Source organism: Lithobates pipiens, unplaced genomic scaffold (assembly GCF_037356315.1).
Source record: "Lithobates pipiens isolate NorthernLeopardFrog02 unplaced genomic scaffold, aLitPip1_a1.2 Scaffold_30, whole genome shotgun sequence".
Lineage (NCBI taxonomy): Eukaryota > Metazoa > Chordata > Amphibia > Anura > Ranidae > Lithobates > Lithobates pipiens.
Genome location: NW_027507791.1, coordinates 84,912,422 through 84,929,562, shown reverse-complemented (window position 1 = coordinate 84,929,562; position 17,141 = coordinate 84,912,422). Strand labels below are relative to the sequence as shown.

The window sequence follows — 17,141 nt, the reverse complement described above, 5'->3', positions numbered from 1 at the left end:
GGAGATAGGGATATAAGGAACAAAGAGGTTCCGGAGAAATTATCCCTGACCAAGGGGTTAAAAATTACATCATAGGATGGGTTGGGTATGGGCGGGGGGGGAGGAGGGTGGGAAAGGGGGTTGGCCTGAATCCAATAAAAGAGATAAGAAAGATTTGAGAAGTACCCGATGGCAGGTCTCAAGATAGTAACATATAATGTAAGAGGAATGAATTCTCCAAGGAAAAGGTTTTATATTTTTGAAGAATTAGAGGGTTATCAGGCGGATATTGTTTTTCTTACAGGAGACACATCTAGCCCTAGATTCCAACACTCGGATTGATATGGGAAAATATCCTACCTGGTACTATGCCGATTCCCCGATTAAGGGTGCTAGGGGGGTAGCTATTGGTTTTGCAAGGGCTGTTGGGTGGAGGCTGGAGGAGATGAAGGTGGACCCGGAAGGGAGGTTTTTATTTTTAAAGGGTTATTTATTAAGACAGAAATATACATTAATTAACATTTATTGCCCCAATAAGGCCCCCAAAAAAATATTTGAATGGTATATTGAAATTAATAGAGAAATATAAACAGGGCCATGTGATCATAGCAGGAGACTTGAACTTCACCATGAGGCCCAAAATTGATGGGACATCAGTTATTTCCCCTCAAGAAATTAAACAACATAGAATATTAAAAAAAAAAATCCACACACAACAGTTTGTAGATGCATGGAGAGCATGCAACCCAATGGAAATCGACTATACATATTATTCCCTGGTTCATGACACTTATGCTAGACTGGATTATATAATTTTAGACCATGACTCATTGGAAATGTTGGTAAATGTACAGATAGGTAATATTACGATATTGGATCATGCCCCAGTGATAGCTAAAATCAGGATGAACGAAAAAGAGCCCGTAAGGGGGGCCTGGAGACTAAATGAGGCGTTGATTGAGATGGAAGATGTCGAGAGTATTATAAAAACAGAAATAGAACAATATTTTAAAATAAATGACACCACAGAAGTCTCCAGGGCCACCTTATGGGAAGCTCATAAAGCGCTAATTCGAGGGAAGTTAATTAGTATAGGATCGGGGAAAAAAAAAAGAAAGCGAAGAAAGATACGAAAAATTAAAAAAAGCACTCTATGAGTTAGAACAAAAACATAAAAGACATTTAGATAAAGAGATATACAAGGAGATCATCCAGAAACGTGCACAATTACATGAATTGATAGAGCAAAAACAGAGAAGAGTGTATAAGAATGTAGCTAAAGAAAGATATCTGTGGGCAAATAAGTCGGGGAAATATTTAGCAAGAATAGCCCGGGAAAAAAAAAGCTTTAAATTATATTGAGAAAATTAAAGATGAACATGGTGAAGTTAAATTTAGATCGTCAGAGATCGCAGAGGCCTTTAAAACATATTATAATACCCTTTATTCAATAAGAAGTAAAGAATCAGGGGCACAAAAGGAGCAAAGGAAAAAGAAAATTCAGCAATACCTTAGTGAAGTAGATCTACCGAAAATACCAGAAGACAGCGTTATAAGTTTAGAGGAGCCAATTAGACCAGAAGAAATATATAAAGCAATAAAAAAAACCCCAAATGGGAAAAGTCCAGGCCCGGATGGTTTCACAATTAGGTATTATAAGAAATTTAAACATCAATTAGTTCCCGAATTATGTAAGTTTTGGAATAGTTTGGGTGAAGACGAGAGTATGAGGAAAGAGGCCTTATTGGCAAACATAACAGTTATACCAAAACCGGGTAAGGATGATTCCATCTGCTCCAGCTACCGCCCAATAGCCTTGTTGAACGTAGATACTAAGTTATACGCAAAGCTTTTAGCAACAAGAATAAAAAACTTGATGCCGAAATTAATAAATGGGGACCAGGTAGGATTTATCCCAGGCAGGGAGGGACGAGATAACAGTCTGAGGACCCTCCTTCTTATGGATAAAGATAGGGAAAAGAAAACCCCAATGATATTGATTTCTATCGATGCCGAAAAGGCATTCGATAGAATCGACTGGTGTTTTATAACAGAAACCCTCCGGAACATGGGTTTAGGCCCAAAGATGTTGAAGTGGATTAATAATCTATATACACAACCAACAGCCAGAGTGGGAGTAAATGGGAGTATGTCGTCCGCGTTCGAAATGTTAAATGGGACAAGGCAGGGTTGTCCACTTTCGCCCCTGCTTTACGTAATCGCCTTGGAACCATTCTTGTCAAAGATTCGAAATAATGTAAATATAAGCGGGGTTAAATGGGGTGAAGAAGAGCACAAAGTGGCGGCGTACGCGGACGACATACTCCTTTACATAACGAAACCAAGAATATCCATGCCTAGTTTAATAAAAGAAATAAAAGAGTACGGGGTGCTTTCTAACTTTAAAATAAACCCTATTAAAACGGTTATATTAAATATAGGATTGGATAATAAGGAAGAGAAGGCATTACAGCAAGAATATCCTTTTACATGGGAAAAAAAAAGAAATTATGTACCTAGGTATAAAAATCACCAAGACGGCCCAGGACTTGTACCACGCGAATTTTATCCCATTATTAAATGACATTAAAACAGTGTTAGGAAAAATGAAAACGTGACAAATCTCATGGACAGGTAGAATGAATCTGTTAAAAATGGTGGTGTTACTGAAAATGACCTACAAACTCCAAATGCTCCCAATCCATATTCCACATAGTTTTTTTTAAATAATAAAAACACTTTTCTTAAAATTTATTTGGCAAAATAAAAAAATAAAAAATCGAGGATAAATTATAATATATTAACTAGAAAAAAAAAAAATGGGGGATGGCCTTGCCAGATATTTATAGATATTACACCGCAATCACGTTGGCAAGAATGGTGGAATGGGCAAATACTCACACTGAAAAAAAAATGGGTAAAAATGGAAGAGTTACTAACTGGCACACAATTAAAAAAAATTATCTGGATTCCGCCAAAATTTAGATTTAGAAAGGGCACAAATAAGGCACACGAAATCACGATAACACTAAAAATATGGGACGCACTATATCGGAAAAAGAAATGGGTTTATAATTCCCCACTAATTCCACTAGCGGGCACAGATTTTTTCATTCCAGGAAATGGTACCCAATTAGGTAAACAAATGGAAAATATACAATTAAAAGATATAATTTCATGGGGCAGTTTGATGTTAAAACAAGAAATAATTGAGAAGTATAGATGGAAAAATTTAAAGGAATGGGAGTATGTACAGATTCAACATCTTGTCGGTTCAATTCCAAAACCCATAAGAGACGAGAATTCTTTAACATCTATAGAAAAATTATGTAATTCTAAAGAAAACGTAAAACACTGTATGTCTAGAGTGTAGGATTGCCTATCGGAAATTGAGACACAAGATAGCATACCAGCAATAGGAAAATGGGAAGCGGACTTGGGTATCAAAGTGGAGGAGATGATGGCGTCAGTATATAGCCAGGTATCTGATATAATGTCTAGAGAGGTTAACTATAAGTGCATGATGAGATGGCAGATAACTCCCGTTAGATTACACAAAATAGATCCATCGAGATCTAAGTACTGCTGGAGGTAGTGTAAATTACCAGGAACAGCACTTCATATCTGGTGGGAATGCCCAGAAATAAAGCTTTATTGGCAGGAGATTTTAGCCTATATAGAAAGAATAACCGGAGAAAAAATTCCATACAGCCCGCTGAAATGTTTGTTCTATGGAGTAGAAGATATAAGTGGTAAATTACAATTGGAAAATAATAAAGGAAAAAATAAAAAAATTAATACCCTGGTAATTCTTTTGCTAAATGCAGCAAAAGCTTTGATTCCGGTTAATTGGACACAAGTTAAAAAACCCACCATTAAAGAGTGGGTGCGGAGAATTGAATACATTAATAATATGGAAAATTTGATTAAAATGGAGAACAACCAAATGAACAAATATTGGGCTGTATGGAAAAAATGGAGAATCTTTAAAAGGACTGAAACCTACATTCGGGTATTAAAGGAATAAATTGAGGAGGAAGGGCCAACAAATAGGGGGGGGATGGGGGGAGGGAGTTTAGGATATATTTAAGGGAAAGCGGGGGGGGGGGGGGAGGGAAGATAGGAAGGATAAGGAAGGTGGGTAGGTAGGACAAAGGGTGATAGATAGGAATACTAAGGAAATCTGTGTTGCGTGTGCATGTTTTGACATATTGTGCTGGAGGCTTGTTTTGTACTTGTAAGATATTTTTCTTTTTCCTTTTGTCATTGCCCTCCCACTTTGTTATCCTTGTGTTTTTTTTTTTAATGGAAAATCAAATAAAATTTAAATGACAAAATAAGCCTTTCTATGAATTATTTTACTTCCTTTCTCACATACACCAAAATGGATCTAAGTATAAGAGACAAAAATACAAACCTGACAGCTGGTATCTGGGCCATAGCTAAAAACCGTGATGAGATGCTGGCATTTTCTGTTCTCATAGTCAAGACTGGTTCCTCTGTGAACATAAATCAGAAAGTCACTAACCATACAAACCAGTTTTTAAATGGCAGCCTGTTTAAAAACCTGTAAATACCAGACACTTTTGAAACTCGTTAAGCATGAAAAACTGTTCACGTTTGGAATGTAACTTTTTATTGCTTATCATAGATAAGTAAATCTGGATTGAACCTGAATAATAATTTATGTACCATAAAATGGTAAAAACTGAATATTTAAAAACTCAGATTAGAACTATAAATTAGTATTTGATATAATCAGAAATATGGTATTTTACTGGGTTTGTGAAAATAAGTGGATTACCTTCTTGGTCCCCAGTTCTGTTATGCCACAGTTAAAAAAAGGCAGCGTTTAAGGCACTGCAGCTGTTTGGTATGTATCCCAAAAAAATAAATAGACTGCAGACTGCTGTCCCCCTGAACCTTTCCATCCCTAACAGTGGACTAGGGGTTGATTTACTAAGACTGGTGCAGCTCTGCATAGAAACCAGCTTCCAGGTTTTATTGCCAAACCTTAAGAGGGCTTTTCACTGGAAGCGCGGGCTGCATTAGCAGTAAAGTGCCGATAGTTTTAGCAGCGCTTTACCGGTGCTGTACGGGCATGAGTGGGCACTTTTAACCCCACAGAAGGGGTTAACATGGTGTTAAAAGTGCCCACAAAGCGCCGCTGCCGAAGCACTTTGCAGGCGCTTTGGCAACGCTGCACATTGATTTCAATGGCAGGGGCAGTTTAGGAGCAGTATATACACCGTTCCCGCACTGCCCCAAAGACGATGCTTGTAGGACTTTTTTTTTGGTCCTGCAAGCGCACTGCCCCAATGTGAAAGCACTCTGGCTTTCACACTAGGGAGGCATGAGAGGTGCTTTTCAGGCGCTATTTTTAGCGCTAAAATGTCTAAAAGGTGCCTTCAGTGTGAAAGGGGTCTTAATGAAAAAGCTGAAATTAGAAGTCGATTGGCTACCATGCGCAGCTGCACCAGATTTTACACTCTCCAGCCTTGGTAAATCAACCCTTAGGTCTCCATAGACCTGGCAGCCATAGTTGTCTGCACCATAAATGTGTGTGTGTTTGAATACTGGAACCCTAAAGACCTTGACAAAAGACTATGAGCTACACTAATGCTGGCAATACACCAATTAAAATTTGGAAGCCGAATTTTGATAAGGCTGTGGGGCTCCTCTGCTCAGCAGAAGTTATTTGTTCAAGCTACCTCTGTCAAAAAGACATGCTGAAAAAATGTTTCATCATTCAGTGGCTGCAGCCAATCAACAGTGTAGCCCCGTGTTTGTGTGGATGGAGGAATCAGTTTTTTTTATTTTTTAAACCTGCAGTTTCTTCATCCCAACATCTCCCCATGGTATATGATAGAAGACATCAGAAGGAAGAGAACATATGCTCACATTCACAAACCCATACAGCAGCAATGGCAATCCTTGTAATAGCTTGTGATTAGAACAGAGGATTCACACATATGGTTATCATTCACTGGAGGAGTGATGGATGCCAGGAGAGAAAGTGTAGTAACAGTCAAGTGCAGAGGAACACACACAGGAGCAGGCAATGTGAGACTGGTGCAGGGACAGAAGAAAGGCATACAATACAAATACTAGAATACTGGAGCTGAACTGTGAAAAGTTTGCAACCCAAAATGGTGCATCATATCCTTTGATTTTCAAATCTATATAAATAATGACATCTGGAATCTGATTTGCTGTCTCTGACCATGTGAATAACCTCTTGCAGATTTTATAAAGCTGTCCGATGTTAGCTAAAATATATTTAAAGAGAACCATGCCACCAATTAGCATTTGTAATAATCTGAATCTCCAAAATTGAATGGACACAATAGTGCAGCCTTATCCCTTAGGTGTTACTTGATTTTGATTATTTACTTATATTTTCTCACTGTCGTTGCAGAAGGGTCAGGCTGAATGTAAGGCTGTAAGGTAATCCTACCTCCTTCATGAGCTCAATGCTAACACAGGTGCTTGAAAATTGTAACAAATGTGCTGTCAGTTTGATATTAAAGCAAACTTTGTTCTCATGCACACAGATGGTTTGAGGCTTAAAATCTGCTGTAGCATAAAATTCAAGCTTTTTTTTCCCCCAACCAGGAAGTTGCAGGCGATGTGTACAGCTGGCTATGAAAGTGAATGCCTGTAAGCGGCCATACTCTGTTATAAGCAGATTCTTTTATGCATGAACCTTTGATTTATAACCTGAATGCAGAAATTCTGCATTTGAGGAATACGTCATACGTGCATGTCTGGGTTTACACCAATGCATGAAAGCATCTGCTTATACCCAAGTACTGCTGCATTCAGCCATTCATGTCTAAGCCCTTGTACACACGGTCGGAGATTCCGACAACCAAATCCGTCGGATTTTGTCCGAAACTGTTGCATACACACGGTCGGACAAAGTTGTCGGAAAATCCGACGTGATGACGTTATTTGGTTACGACGGGACTATGTTCACGCTAGTAGCCAATAGCTTTGGTGTAGGAATTTGATCTGAGCACTGCGTGGCACTTTGTCCGATTGGAATTCTCTATACATGATCGGAGTATGTCCGATTGGAGCATTTTGACGGAAAATTTAACCAACAAGTTGGAAAACTTGGTCCGTTGGATACCCCGACGGAAACAGTCCGATGGAGACCACACACAGTTGGAATATCCGACAAAACTGTCCGATCGGACACATTCCGTCGGAATCTCCGACCGTGTGTACAAGGGCTTAGTCTGGTTGTACTTGCCACATGCGTCTCCCTGAGTGTGTGAAAAAGATAAGCTTAGATTTTGCGTTACCGCAGTTATTAGGCCACAAACTGTACGTGTGCACGAGGCCTATAATCACCATGTAGCCAGATACTCATTTACCTAACTGGGTTTCTTCCCAGGGCCTACCCTTTCCAGGCCTGCTAATCTTTCAATGTCTGTCAATGATGTATTGCCTGAATCTAGAAATTCTGCATTTGAGGAATACATCATATACGCATGTCTGTGTTTATGCCAATGCATGAAAACATATATACTCAAGTACTGCCACATTCAGCTATTCACATCTTAGTCTGGCTGTACATGCCACATGCAACTCTCTAGATGGGGGTAAAAAAGCATGGAATTAGCACTATCACAGATTTTAGGCCACAAACCGCACGTGTGCATGAGGCCAATATAAAAGTTTTGCTGTAAGTGTGCATGATGCCTATAAGTTTTTTTGTATGTGTGCATGAGTCAATCAGCCCTAAGCTCCAATTAGTCTCCATTGGGCACTTACACTGGAATTACATTATGCTTAGACAGGGAGAGAATGCTGTTAAATAACAGTACATACCCATCCCTGCAAGGTAAACCTGAGCGAATATATGGATTAAATATGTACATTCTTTACGGGTTCTCTTTAAAACACTTTGCAAACCAGTTTCCGTGACACTCTAATGTACATGCTGGAATTCTCCATCTCATTAAAGAATGATTAGTATCACACACAGGACTACAACAGAAAAAAAATTTAGCTGGGAATTCAAAACAACCTGGGCCAGTGTTGGTGGACAGATTTCCAAAGTGCTGTTTGAGGAACATTTCCTGATCGGGTGTCTGTGGGATATCACCATCTAAAACCAGGCAGGGGGTGTCCAGCTCCTCAACCTCTGCTTGCTCTTCTAGATCTGACGAGTTCCCATCTACACTCAGGGGCTCTGTGCTTTCCGAATCTTCTCAGCACCAGAAGTGAAATAAAACAGCACAGTAAGTGGCAAGAATTGGAATGCAGAATGGTATGATAATAAATTCTGAAATGGAGGACTCCAGATCTTCTATTGACTAGTGCAAGCATGGTGAGCATACAAACAGGTCGATTCACTAAGGTGCACAATTCTATAGGCGCAACATTATGTTTTATTAGTCACATTAAATGAGTTAACTATTGCAAGATATTATTTTTCAAAAATCAGAATTTTTGCCATTTCACAAAACATTACTTTACCTACAGCTCAAAATGGCTACATTTTCTGATCCCCTAAATATATTCCACACAATTAATGCCAGTCAAACGCTAGCAAGATTTTAAAGGGAACCTGTATTTTGCCCATACCAAGCAATATAATAGGTATGCTTTAAAGAAGTCAAACAGCCAATACTTTCCCAACCCATGTTTCCCATTGCCTCAATCTACCACTGTAGCTCCAAGAAACAGTAGTATTTATGGTAGTTTCAGGTGTGGAGGAAAATGTTATACCTCTCCACAGGGCTGCCATCCGGAGGTTACAGCTGATACAACTGTAAAGGGCCCCGGATCTGAGGGGCTCGTCCGAGCCAGAAGAAGGCAGGACGAGTGAAGGGAGGTCGTGAAGCGATCTTGCAGCTTCTGCTGCTCTCTGTGTCATTGAGCTCAGACATCGAGCTCTTTACTGCCACCTCTGGCTACTATGTTAATGTGCACCCATCGTGTGAGCTGCCTGTATTGTGTCAGCAACAACATGTCAGCTTTGGGAAAACGAGCTGGGACAAGGTAGGAGAATTTCCTTTACAAGTAGGGGCTGGGAAGGAAAGGAAGGCTGTTTGTGTACAGGGAGGGGCCAGAGGCATGTGTGTTTACATATTAGTGTATATGTGGGGGCTTGCATGTATACAGGTGTGAGGGAGGGCTGGCATATATACAGGTGTGAGGGAGGGTATATACAAGTGGGAAGGGGGCTGAATAGATAGTGGGGGGGGGGGGGGGCTGGCATAAATACAGGTGTGAGGGGGGGCTGGCATATATACAGGTGTGAGGGGGGCTGACATATATATAGGTGTGAGGGGGGGCTGACATATATATAGGTGTGGGGGGGGGGGGGCTGACACATATACAGGTGTGGGGGTGGGGGCTGAAACAAAAAAAAAAAGGCTTCGGTATCACTTTAAGGATTTCTTTATCAAAAAATTTAACCCTAAATGGTGATGTTGGGAGACGGACATAATGATGGACTTGGGGTAATTTGTTGACTTTTGTCCTAATGTAGTAAATTACATATATTTGCTTTTAAATGTGTCTATGGATTATATTAGACCATGTGTATCATGAAGTCTCCTTTTCATGTAGGAAATTCCCGGGGGAAAAAATGACTATCTGCCCATTTTTGTTTTTTACTGTGCACAGATTGCTTCATTCCAAAGTAGAAATTTATCAGGAGCTCCAAATGTTGGGATCATTTAGATCTGGTCAAAAGCAGTACTCAGGTTTGAGAATAAGCTAGGTTGGGAATCTTGTTCACGTGTATGGTCAGTTGAAAACCTGATCACTTCAAGAATGCTCCAGTACAATAGTTTTGGTGAAGGCCCATGCTATTACAACATTGGACTGACGAGCAAATTCTGAGACACGTAAAGGATCAGTAAGGAAGAGAAGACAAACTGTTCTGCAATGATTGGTAAACAAAGCAAAGAAAATTGCACACACCTTCCAGAAATAGGTTCTCCTATTAAATAAAATGTATTATATACTAGGTATACATTATATAAATTGAGAAAAACCTTCACCCAAATTTGTCCATTGTGGTGTGATGGAGGATGTGTACAATGACTTACCTTTCCATCATTCATTTTAAAAATCTAATTTCTCCTTGCCTCCCTGCACACTCTTATTGATGGCACTTGTGTTGTCTATAAAAGACCTGCTCCTCCACACTACTCAATGCCAGTTTGACCAACAGCAAATTTTGTGTGGCAAGAATAGATTGCAGGCTTTTTATACGAGTGCTATGGGGCAAAGTAAATCTTTACACCATAATTCACAAAAACAATATGATGTTTTGTTGCAATAGTTTTGAGTGCTGGTATGCTCTGAAATGATCTAAAAGGAAAATACCTGTGCAGCTTTTCCTTCATATGTCTGCTATATTTCAATTCTAAGGCATTAGTAACACTGACCCATAGATTGTATAGTTCTTGGTTAGTGAAACTAAGCCTTTTCAGAGAATGGCTGTTCCACCACAGCCTAATCACATAAGGGTTTTTCTTTCTGAAACAATCTGTAAACTTAACCACTTACATAAAGCCACTACTGACCTTCATTGGGGTGATCGGGGCTAGACAGGCGGCTGCTACTGTAATCTACAGAACATGCACTATCTGGACTGTGCTTCTCTTGTACATCATAACCTTCAAGAGGCAAACCTCTTATCCTAAATTCACTAAAAAACAAAACAAAATCAGTACATAACTGCACAAGGAGTACATATATACAAAGCATAGTACCTGTACAGCAGAGTGTATGAAAAATAAAAAATACTAAATTGACAATGTCACAGATAAGCAGCCAAGACTTTGTATAGCACACTGCAAGGTAAAGTGTATTAAAGTGTTTGTTAAGTCAAATTTATAGAATATTGCCAAGCCCCTCTATTAGGCTTGATTCACACCTATGCATTTTTAGTGCTTTTTTGCATTTTGCAGATTTGCACTACAGTTCATTTACCATGGTTTCCTATGGAAGAGCAAATCTGCAAAATTCAAAAAGCACTAAAAATGCATAGGTGTGAATCAAGCCTTAGAGCCTGGCATACCAGGCTATGTAAGTAATTTCTAAAAACGAGCGTTGTAAATACCTAGTTAGAGCTATGACTCCCGGCCGGTTTACAACTCTGATACATGGCTTCTGCGGGAGAGGCAAATATCTCCCTTAGACATCAGCTGGGGAGATCACGTGGCCTTCCACAGTAGCCCTGTCTCTGAGCTGTAAAGCAGCCACGAGTCATGTGACTGGCCCCAAGATAGCTCAAAATAGGTGTTTAAAACGCTCTTTTTTAAAAATGACTTGCATAGTGTGGTATGCCAGGTTCTAATAGAGGGGCAGACAGTGAACATTGTAGATTTTTTATAACACTTTAACACCATTATGTGATCTAGATTTACCTCCAGCCAGGGTATATCCAATCGCGTCATTCCCAAGTGGCTTGGAAGAGTGCAACATTTTCACCATCATAGCTAGCAGTACACTAACTGCACATCTCAGGTGATCGGTGCCAAAATTAATATACACTGAATGAAAGACCACTGGGCTGTGTGCCCGGATAAGGGTGTGGCATGGATTTGGGGGGGGGGGCCACACCGTTTTTCGGGGGGTTCCCCTTAAAATCCATAACAGACCTAAGGGCCCCGTGACGGGCTCGCAGGTGTCAAATCTCACTGATAACAGCGGCGACATTGACACAATATCGCGGTCACCTACTGTATTTTGAGGGGACAGGCAAATTTACACTGTTATACAAGCTGTACACTCACTACTTTACATTGTAGCAAACTGTAATTTCTTCAGTGTTGTCACACAAAAATGTGAGGGGTGTACTCGCTTTTGTGAGATACTGTAATTCTGAAATGCTAACCTTAGTTAGCCTGGATGTACAGTACCACAATATAAAGATAAAACCTTTATCAACTTGGCTATGGCTTGGCCTATGGCTGTACAGTACCACAATATACATAAAGCCAATCTTTATCATCTTGGTTGATGGAGAACTTCTCAACGTGTTTCCTGGTTGTTCTGGAGCTCTTCATGAAGAGTACAGAGATAAGTATTTTGTACAGCATGCTGCAGCAACATTTCGTAAACTATTTAAAATGTCAGTCAGATTGGCGTGCACATCACCATTCACAAAAAGTAGGAGGATGAGGGCCACATAAATTAGGCAGATATAAACCTCCAAGTTTTGTCCTGAAATGCTGACACTCAGCCAGCTGATTTTGGTCTTGGTCTATGTTTTGGTGGATGGAGACATGGCCATGGATCTCAATTTAAAAAATGTTATGATGTGTTGCTGTAACATTTGTGCTGTCCAAAACGCTTGTCTGTAACTCTCCTTAGGCTCGTTTCACACCTATGCGTTCTTTGGTGCTTTTTGCAGAAACACAGGACAGTCCATTTAATGTGGTTTCCTATAGAACATGTTCCCATCTATGATTTTTTTCAGCCTCTGCATTTTTGGAAAGGGTCAGGGACTTCAAATGCAAAATGATTCCACAGATTTTAATGAAGAAGCTACAGAAGAGTTTGTAGTGCGATTTTGCCTTAATTTGTGTTTTTTATTCTGCCCAACAAATTGATAAAAAAAAAAAAAAAAAAAAGCGCAAATCGCTGCAAAATTGCAAGTGCAAAATCACACAGAAAAATTCACTGTAGAATGCACCACTCACAAAATACATAGATGTGAATCGAACCTTAAGAAGGCAGCCAGCTGGCCTGGGACACGTGTTAAGAAGTACCTCCATCAGCATAGTTGAGAAGTGTTGACTATGCATATTGTGATACTGTACAGCCATAAGCTAACTTAGGCTGATGTTTAGGAACCATCAAATAGAGGACATGTGATTTGCAAGTTAATATAAAGCACACAGTATTGGAACACCAAGAATACTGTACTCATAGCTTATAAAGTTTTTATATGTGAAGCAAATAAAGATTAAATATATTTTTTATAATGTGTTCATGTAAAAAGTGGAGTTAAAAGCCCCCTTCTTTGGTGGTTTTTTATTCTAGTTAATGGGATGTGGGTGCACTCCTTGGAGGAGAACTATTGAAGAACTTAAGCCCTGTAAACATATACTGTACATTCAAAAAACTGGTACAGTAAAACCTTGGTTTGAGAGCGTTTTGCAAGACAAGCAAAATTTTTTAACACATTTTGACTTGATATACATGAAATGTCTTGATATACAATGTAGCAATATGGTTACATTTAATGAAGGTACAACATTTAGAAACTCACATGGTTGATGATTAAAACAGGCAAATCCAAGTATGCAGGCATCTGGGGTAAAGCTGTCCACATAGACCATCCTCCGCACTGCTATCGACGTCATCTATTCCACGCTGCACTCTCACGAGCACTTCAATCCTCGCTTTCAGATCACTCTACTGCAGGGTAGTCTTCCCGATCACCATTGCAGACTGACAGCGGTGAGAGCCAGTGGTGCAGAGGACGGTCTACATGGACAGCTTTACCCCAGATGCCTACTTAGATGTGCCTCTTTTAATCATCAGCCATGTGAGTTGTTAAATGTTGGACCTTTATTAAATGTAACCATATTTTGCTACACTTAGGGGCTCCTCTTCTCTTTTATACTCTGTAGCTCCTTCTGGATTTTGCTTCTAATCTCCTTATGGAGGCTGCCATTGGAGGATGGACATTTTATGGTTACACAACCTCAATCACATTGCTATAATTTTTTTGTATGGACTATAAACTGAGAGACCTGTAAATAAATGGTTGTGGAACAAATCATCTGAGATTCCATTATTTCTTATGGGGAAATTTGCTTTGATATACAAGTGCTTTGGATTACATGCATGTTTCTGGAACAAATTATGCCCCCAATCCAAGGTCTTACTACATTTTACAATTTGCCAAGTAAATTCTAATTTTAAACTGCTGTAACGTTTTACGATATAGATTGTTGATTATAGTATTTTTGTTTTGGGGCCACTCAGATTCGCAATCGATTAAATTTTTTCATAGCGATTGTGCATTAAATTCACAATGCTATCAGTGTACATACGCAATTTTAGTGTAGACCAAAAATGTGCAATTTCATTGCATCATAGCAATACATTGAATTTTGTGCTACATTTGCACCAGTGTGCTCCATATCCTCATTCTAAACACTCCCACTAGGTGGCAGAATAATACATGGAAAAATGCCATCCACGACAGCCCAGATGGTAGCTTTTGGCTAATTGCACACACTGCTCCACCATGAAAGGTCTTGTGTCCAAGTATGGGCATACCCTATTTTTTAGGTATGAGAAGAAAATCAATTACAGACCCCTACATATGAACAAGTTCCATTCCGAGAGCTTGTTTGCAAGTCCAACAAAGTGACCAACAAATTACTGTAATAGGTTTATAACACATTTCACACAAATACATGGACAAAGAGGTTGAACTAAAGATACAGTAGTGTATTCAGTAAAGTACACAGAAGCACAACCACTTGTAGACAGGACGCACGCATAAGAATGTATGCCAGAAATGTGAACTAACCCACATGATTGGACATGCAAGCGCATGTTTGTAACTTTCATAGTTCGCAACTTGAAAGTTCGTAAGTAGGGGACTAACTGTAAATAGGCTGAAGTAAATCAGGTAGTTAACATTTACAACTTTGTTTTTTTATTTATTTTTTTGTCCTCAAAGTGTGTATAATGTTATCATTCAACGCATACTATGTAACAGTTGTGCACCGCAGCCAGAGTTTTTCTCTTTTAAGCACAAATAGATTTACAGTTGAAGTGTTCACCTGACAGTCTGTGGAGGGCACTATCACCATGCAGGACTGGCTTGTGAGCAGTCTTTTCCCTATGGAAAGTGTGTCTGCATTACTGAAGTCATGTCTGGTACTTCTGGTTCTGTTTATTGGTTCACAGACATAACTAGTTCAAAATTCCCAGTCCTGCTTTCAGCAGAAATACAGATTTAGCCTGCTGTTCAGAAAACAACCGAAACTAAGCCTATTTTAAAAGAAAAGAGAAAGGCTGCATGGTAGGGATGCACCGATATATCGGCTGCCGAAAATTATCTGCCAAAAACTGGGTTGTTGGTGTTTTGGCTAGAGAAAAAAAGCCAAAAGGCCAAAAATTATCACCCAAAAATAGAGTTATCGGCGCTGATAATAGTCGAAAATAGGCTTTATCAGTGCTGTTAATAAGCAAAAATAGGGTTATCGTGACGATAATGGCCAAAAGTAAATTCATATTAATTAAAATTAATCATATTAATTTAAAAGTCAAATATAATGCAATTATATATATATATATATATATATATATATATATATATATATATATATATATATATATATATATATATATATATATATATATATATATTAAAATGGCCAATTCAGTTTTGGTTTTCAGCAAAGTAAATCCTGAATTTTCGGTTTCGAGAATTTTAATTTCAGAGCACCACTACTGCATGGAAGGAGAAAATAATCTAACTGGTTGCAAACAAAGTTTTATAAAGTTACCTGCAAGTATCCAGAGCCTGCTCTTCCCCTGCATCAGGGTAGATGACACATTCTTTGCCCTCTGGTGTATCCAATTCCTGTTTGAAAACTCCATCCTCACATGACATTAACCGAATAACACGGGGACGGGCAGGGCCACAATGAGGAACAAATGGGTCCTGCAACAGCATAAAAAAAAAAAAAAAAAAAAAAAAAAAAAACTTAGAAAAAAACTGTAAAATGTCCTCATTGGGAAGATTCGCTCTCTCGCTTTTCCCTGGTAACCAATTTAGCTCTAGAGCTGCAGTATTTTCTTTCTGTATGTGAAAGCTTCTTTTTATACAATTATGCATTTAATACTAATTTGCCATATAAAGAGGACTTTCCCTCCTCCTCCCACTTAATAAACTGCCAGTACATGATATAAAGTTTCCACCGAGGGCATTTTAAAGATAGCTTGCCTACTATGTACATACACAGCACTATTATAGGCGTGAAACACCTGTGCACATTTCTCATCATACTAGCCTGTGCATTTGACTCGAGTAACTTTGTCCCCTGTTCCTCGTGGTGTCCTAGGTGGTCATCAGATGGAGAGAAAGACTCAAGCTGGCGGAGATCAAGCATCGACTTCACTGTCATTTCAAGGTTTCCAGGCTGGGACCAGCGGACACGTTGTCTACGCGTCTTTTCAAGAGAGTCTGAACGCTGGGCAATGCAAGCCTCCTTCTCCTTGAGATACAAAATAAAATTACTAGCAACTTTCAAGCACTTAGCAAATTTTGCTGATTTGTATTTAAAGACATCAGTATTACTTTTGTGTATTACAAAATCACCATAAAAAAAAAATGAAACCGTTAAAATATATACTGTCATTATATCCAGCCATAAAAGAAACAAACATTCTCTAGAAGTACAATATAACATACACAACATACAATCAATCTAGAGAAGTACAGCTAGGGTAGTCAAAAATGAGAAGGATCTACATGTCTTGGTAGATCATTGACTTACAATGCCAATCTGTATCAAGCTAGACTTTTTTTTTGTATTAAAAGAGAGTTGTAGCATTTTTAAATGTGCTGAATTATTAGGAGGTTAAGTCCAACGAGGTGTATGCCACTTTGTGACGTTTTCAGTTGCTTTGCCTATCCTTTCCTTCCTCTTGTCCAATCATGGAAGGCTTTGTCTTTATTAACAAAATATGTGTTCTGTCAATGAATAGCAGAGAGAAGGGGCAGGGCAGGGCAGTGCAGCGCCTGTGCATCAGAACGCATATTCCCGACACTCAATAAAAATGTAAATGTTAAATAAAAGAGATGAGGCTTAAACACTTTGTGGGATTTAAGCCAGTATTTGTTTTTAAAAAGTAATGTAATCCCTGGAGTTGCAAGAACTAAATCAAGGTAATTATATTTGCCACCTTATAGAGAACATTTAAAAAGGTTAGTTTTGCATAGGCAGTGCTCGGAAAATTGTACTTTTGTATCGAATTCCACAGGGAAAAAAAATAAGTGCATTTCCTGGCATGAGATTGTGCTTAGGCACTTGTGTTCGCTAGCTTCATAGGTGTATCTCTGCAGTGTGACATCATATTGGCACTGCTGCCTCTGACTACTAGTCTCATGCAATTAGGAGTGAGATTTGCTGTTGTTCTAGCTTCGACAGAACATA

General features: G+C 39.1%; 1 protein-coding gene across 4 annotated transcripts in view; it reads right to left on the bottom strand.

The window, feature by feature from the left end:
- Positions 1-17,141, bottom strand: part of MAPKBP1 (mitogen-activated protein kinase binding protein 1) — a 253,694-nt gene that overhangs the window by 18,179 nt on the left and 218,374 nt on the right. For 3 of the 4 annotated variants that reach the window (XM_077464526.1, XM_077464529.1, XM_077464527.1), the window contains 5 exons: positions 15,996-16,199; positions 15,489-15,646; positions 10,533-10,657; positions 8,018-8,197; positions 4,397-4,478 (listed from right to left, as the gene is read on the bottom strand). In XM_077464526.1, coding sequence (XP_077320652.1) covers positions 4,397-4,478; positions 8,018-8,197; positions 10,533-10,657; positions 15,489-15,646; positions 15,996-16,199 — 749 coding nt within the window. The remainder of the gene's footprint in view (positions 1-4,396; positions 4,479-8,017; positions 8,198-10,532; positions 10,658-15,488; positions 15,647-15,995; positions 16,200-17,141) is intronic. The other variant, XM_077464528.1, reaches the window with a different exon arrangement.